The sequence below is a fragment of the Bison bison genome, unplaced genomic scaffold (assembly GCF_000754665.1).
Source record: "Bison bison bison isolate TAMUID 2011002044 unplaced genomic scaffold, Bison_UMD1.0 scf7180017864365, whole genome shotgun sequence".
NCBI lineage: Eukaryota > Metazoa > Chordata > Mammalia > Artiodactyla > Bovidae > Bison > Bison bison.
Window position 1 is genome coordinate 2478997 of NW_011494937.1, and position 5717 is coordinate 2484713.

The 5717-nt window shown below is 54.6% G+C and overlaps 1 protein-coding gene across 1 annotated transcript in view; it reads left to right on the forward strand.

The window, feature by feature from the left end:
• The first annotated feature begins 1096 nt into the window (after window positions 1-1096).
• The window catches only part of MAN2B1 (mannosidase, alpha, class 2B, member 1), a 15523-nt gene continuing 10902 nt past the window's right edge, over window positions 1097-5717 (forward strand). The window contains exons 1-7 of the mRNA XM_010855532.1: window positions 1097-1307; window positions 1981-2083; window positions 2261-2434; window positions 2819-3012; window positions 3660-3792; window positions 4013-4158; window positions 4950-5066. Of these exons, the coding sequence (XP_010853834.1) occupies window positions 1146-1307; window positions 1981-2083; window positions 2261-2434; window positions 2819-3012; window positions 3660-3792; window positions 4013-4158; window positions 4950-5066 (1029 nt within the window). The 5' untranslated portion in view covers window positions 1097-1145. The remainder of the gene's footprint in view (window positions 1308-1980; window positions 2084-2260; window positions 2435-2818; window positions 3013-3659; window positions 3793-4012; window positions 4159-4949; window positions 5067-5717) is intronic.

A 5717-nucleotide genomic window follows, 5' to 3' on the forward strand; every position in this document is an offset into this window, starting at 1 on the left:
GCCGTCAGCTGCGGTGCTGGGCTTCCCTTGGCGAGGCAGTCTCTGGGTCTGCAGCTGGACAGAGGGAACCTGGCCCTGACCCTGGGATCTCACGGCTGCTGGAGCAGAGAGAGGAATCCCCTGGGCCTAACCTCCGACCCCCACCTTTTCCTGCCCTGCCTGCTCCCAGGGGAGACGCTATCCATGTTTCTAGGTGTACCCACTCATTTTCTTGTTGAAACCCGTTAATAAAGTTTTGCATTCTGGCTGTTCTCTGCGACCCCTCTCTCCTGTGCATGGGGGCTGTTTGTACTAATAGAGGGAAGGGCTCCACCTTCCCACTCAGTCAGGTCTGGGGTGGGGCCCCAGTCTGGAGCCTTTTGGTTAGTTCATTTGCTTATTTCGCAAGACTCAAGCCTTAAGCCAGCTGCCAGAGGCTAAACAGTGATCTCTGCCCTCTGACAACTCAGAAGATAGCTCTGCTGATCTAAGGAATCTGGGCTTTGGTTTTCTCAGAAGAGTGAGGGTAATGTCAGCACATCGGATGGACTGGTAGGGACTGGGGAAGGTAGGAAGTTCTCCCCTACCTGTCAGGTTCTCACTGCTCACAGGAGGACACTGATATCTCTTGAACAAGGCTGGAGGTCTCCCGTCTCCAGCACTGTAAGGGTAATTCCTTTATTTAACGTCTCAATCCATAGGACAAAACAGAGCCCCCATTAACCTCAGCTCCTAGCCAGCCTAGGTCCTTTGCAAACCATAGCCCTGAAGGTCGATGGAATACCCTAGAATCCTAGGCAATACTCTACCTCCAAGGCAAACAGCATCCGCGGGAAAATCTGAGACTTATGCGCCGGTGGTGGTGGTGGTGGGGGGCACACTATAGGGCACTCCGGTCACATAGAGGCCACAAGACGCTAAAGGCTCCACTGGCCAAAGCAGCACCCTGAGGGTGTGACGCCCCAGTGCCTTCTTTCGCTCCTAGAGCCCCCAGCTGTACCCAGAGCTACCGCATTGGTCTCGTGATGGACGTGGTCACGCCTCGGGCACGCCCCCGCCTGTGCCCATTGGCCAAGTCGTGTTCTGGAGGCGGAGCATTTACTCGGCCTCAGCCTGGCCGGGGAACCCCGGTAGGTGGAGGCGGTGGCGGCGGCGGCTGCAGAGCCATGGTTGGTGACGCGCGGCCTTCAGGGGTTCGCGCTGGCGGCTGCCGGGGCGCGGTAGGATCCCGGACGAGCTCCCGCGCGCTGCGGCCACCGCTCCCGCCTCTCTCCTCCCTCTTCGTGTTGTTCCTAGCGGCGCCCTGCGCTTGGGCGGCGGGATACAAGGTGAGCGCGGCCCGCTAGCGGAAATGTACAAGAGCCATAGTGAAGCCTCCAGTAGAGTCGGAGGTGTGTGCGTGGGTCTGTTTTGTGGGTGCCCAGTGAATGGTTGCTAATATGACAGTGTGATCTGGTTCATGCTTTGTGTTACTGAGAAGACTGGCTGTGTTAGTCTGAGAATGGGGCTGTCTGTGTCTGTCTCTTGCTTCTGTGGATTGGCTTACCTGGACTTGGCAAGCATTTACACGAGCGGGCTGTGTGGTGGGGACTGGTTGAGAGTTGGGAGTCAGCTGCCTGAAGTTTTAACCTGACTTCTCCACTTGTGACCTTGGCCAAGTCACTTCACTTCTCTGATCCTCTGTATTCTCATCTGAAAACTGGAGATAATGTTGCCCTCAGGTCCCAGGGTGGCTGCTTGGTATTAACAAATGCTTAATAAACATGAGCTACTACTAGTGTTTTCCGAGGGCATGAACGAGAGGTGCTCTGAGAAGTTCTGTCAGTTGGGGAGTACATCTATGACACAACTATGTGTGTCCTTCTTAGGGGAGCCGATCCCCACCTGTCACTTGCTTCTAGATCAAGACTTACCTTATATCCTCCCAACCCCCAACTGCAGCCTGCCTCTTAACCTTGGGGTTACTGACAGAGTGAGTGTGTGTTTGGGGTCCCTGTGCAGACATGCCCGAAGGTGAAGCCGGACATGCTGAATGTACACCTGGTGCCTCACACACATGATGATGTAGGCTGGCTCAAGACGGTGGACCAGTACTTCTATGGCAGTGAGTAGAGGAGGGTGGGGAGTGACCCCTGGGACTCCCATGGTCCCGCGGAGCCCTTAAAATTCCTTTTCAGGCCTGGACAATCAGGGTGGGGGCAACGCCCAGCTTGGGCTCCTGTGTCTAAGAATGTTTCCCTTGGCTTGCTGATTTCTGATTGCCTGACCCCTGTGCCCACAGTCTACAATAACATCCAGCCGGCGGGTGTACAGTACATCCTAGACTCTGTCATCTCTTCCTTGCTGGCGAATCCCACCCGCCGCTTCATCTATGTGGAAATCGCCTTCTTCTCGCGTTGGTGGCGCCAGCAGACAAATGCAACACAGAAAATCGTGAGGGAACTGGTGCGCCAGGGTGAGCCTCCCTTCAGGAAGTGAAAAGAGGAAGCCAAGCCCAGCTTCTATCTCTAGCACCCTGGCTTCTGAGATTTTATCATGCCATTTGCAGCCTTTATGTGGCTGCCGTTGCTGCTGCTGCTAAGTCGCTTCAATCGTGTCCGACTCTGTGTGACCCCATAGACAGCAGCCCACGAGGCTCCCCCATCCCTGGGATTCTCCAGGCAAGAACACTGGAGTGGATTGTGTTCCATAGCTCTCTTACACTGGCCTGAGAGTGACCCCTGACCCTTCTCCTCTCAGGCCTGGTCGTTTAGGCAGGTCTTCTCGTCCCTGGCATCACCAACCCTGGCGCCACTCCTGGCCCTGACAACTGACTTGGACTTTGCCCCTCCCGGCACAGGACGCCTAGAGTTTGCCAACGGTGGCTGGGTGATGAACGATGAGGCGACCACCCACTACGGAGCCATCATCGACCAGATGACACTCGGACTGCGCTTCCTGGAGGAGACGTTCGGCAGCGACGGGCGCCCCCGTGTGGCCTGGCACATCGACCCATTCGGCCACTCTCGGGAGCAAGCTTCACTGTTCGCGCAGGTTTTCAGATCTCTTGGGCCCGCCCCTTCATTCCTTCTGACTCCTCCTCTGTCATCCAAGCCCCGCCCTTTTCTGCAAGTTCACCCGAACCGAACCAGGCCCTACCCCTGGCCCTCTCGCCACTTAAGACCCTGCCTCTTGGGTGACCTGTGAATCCCATTCTTTTTGCTCTGGCCTTGGCTCTGCTCTGTCCTAGCCTAGGTTGACCCTCATCACCTATTCCCATACACCCCGGCCTCCCTTGTCCAGCTGAGTCTTCCCCCTCCCCTGATTCCATCCAGTTTGCTCTGATCCTGGCTCTTGGCCAAGCTGGGTGGCTGGTTAGGGCCTGCGGTTTTTCAGCCAGCTTCGTTACCTGTGCCATGACCATCCCCCTTCCCTTGCTAGGCTGCGGAAAGGGGAAGGCCTCCTAGAGCTGGGGAAGGTGGAGGTGGGTTGTAGCGTTGGACTTGCTCCCTCCCGGCGCTTCCGCAGGGCTTCTGACCTTCCTCAGCCTTTGAAATGAACTGGAGGGCCTCGCTGGTCTTTGACTTGGTTTTTCTCCCTGTGCGTGAGAGGTTGGTGGTTGGTGATGAGAGGACCGGTCCCTTATGCATCCTGCCCTCTCTTGTTCTCCCATCCCACTCGTCATCCCTCCCCATCTCCAGATGGGTTTTGACGGCTTCTTCTTTGGACGCCTGGATTATCAAGACAAGAAGGTGCGGAAAAAGACGCTGCAGATGGAGCAGGTGTGGCGGGCCAGCACCAGCCTGAAACCTCCCACTGCTGACCTCTTCACCAGTAAGGTGGTAGAGTGGAAAGAGGGCCGCCCCCGTGCTCAGAAGGGCCCTGGGCTTGGTTTATGGTCTGCTATCATTGTCTTGAAATTCCTAGTAGTTTATGAACAGGGGCCCACCATTTGCAGTTTGCACTGGGCCTGGCAAATTCTGAAATCCATCCCCGGTGAGGCCTGGCAGGTCTAGGGGCCGTGACTACCCCCTGAACCTAATGTGGTCCGCAGGTGTGCTCCCCAATATGTACAACCCGCCGGAAGGTCTGTGCTGGGACATGCTGTGTGCCGACAAGCCGGTTGTGGAGGACACGCGCAGCCCAGAGTACAACGCAAAGGAGCTGGTCCGTTACTTCCTGAAGTTGGCCACTGACCAGGTAACCGGGTGTCCAGAACCTATGCCTCCAGTGTACACGCGCTGGGCCCTTCCATCGGCCCAGACAATCCCTAGCACTTCCTCACCTTCACTGGGGGAAGGTAAAATTCCATTCACCATCACCATACCCTGCTCCTGGATTTGTGTGCATTTCTGATTAGAAAGGTGGAGCCCTTCGCCAGAGCACATCCCCACCATGTTTGCTAGACAGCATGGCACAGGACCTCAGTACCCATGTCTGGGTGGTAGGCCCAAGAGAATTCCTCAACCGCTTGTGGCTCTTTTTCTGTGTGTCCCTCTGCTCCCATGTGACACACTTCCACCCCTACCCCCCATGCCTCTGTGCACTCACATTCTTTTTATTTAAAAAAAATAATTTTATTCATTTGTTTTTGGCTGTACTGGGTCTTTGTTGCTATGCGGACATTTTTCTAGTTTGGGCAAGTGGGGGCTACTCTCTAGTTGTGATACTTGGGCTTCTCATTACGGTGGCTTCTTTTGTTGTGGAGCATGGGCTCTAAGGCTCTTGGGCTTCAGTAGTTGCACCTCCCAGGCTGTAGAGCACAGGCTCGAGAGCGTGGTGCAGGGCTTAGTTGCTCTGAGGCATGTGGGATCTTCCCAGATCAGGGATCGAACCCATGTCTCCTGCATTGGCAGACAGAGTCTTTACCACTGAGCCACCAGGGAAGCCCTGTGCACTCACATTCTTGACCACATATATACCAAGACACAGCTGTCCACAGGGGTGGGCCAGGACACCCTAGCCTTAGGATACCCCCATCTTGCCTGCAGGGTAAGCTCTACCGCACCAAACACACTGTGATGACCATGGGCTCAGACTTCCAGTACGAGAATGCCAACACGTGGTTCAAAAATCTTGACAAGCTCATCCAGTTGGTCAATGCCCAGGTGAGTGTGCCTGCCCCGTGGGCACTTGTATTTGTATCCCAGGGCTTTGGGTCACATACATTATCTATAGGTGCTACCTTAGTTTTCTATACTTTAATAAGCTACCACAAACTTAGTGGCTTAAAACAATAGCAAGGATATTACCTTACAGTTCTGTAGGTCACAAGTCTGACATGGGTCTCACTGGGCTAAAATCAAGATGTTAGCAGGGCTGTGTTCTTCTGGAAGCTCTAGGGGAAAGTCTCCTTGCCTCATCCAGCTTCTAGAGGCCGTCCACATTCCTTGGTTCATGGCATCCTCCATCTTCAAAGCCAGCAAGGTAGCAGCTGTCTGACCCTGCCTCTGTTATCATATCTCTTTTTTTCTCACTCTCACTTCTTTATCCTCCCTCTTCCACTTGAAGATAACTTTGTGATTACATTGGGCCCACTAGATAATCCAGGATAATGTTTTAAAGTCAGCTGATTAACAGCCTTAATTCTGCAGTTTTAATTCCCTTTTACCATGTAACCTAACAGTCACAGGTTCTGGGGAGCGGGACATGGACATCTTTGGGTGGCCATTATTCTGCCTACCAAGGAGGTGTTGTCGTGGCCCCTGTAAATGGCCTGTGGCAGTGTCAGCAGGCAGTCCCTCTGCCATTAGCACAGA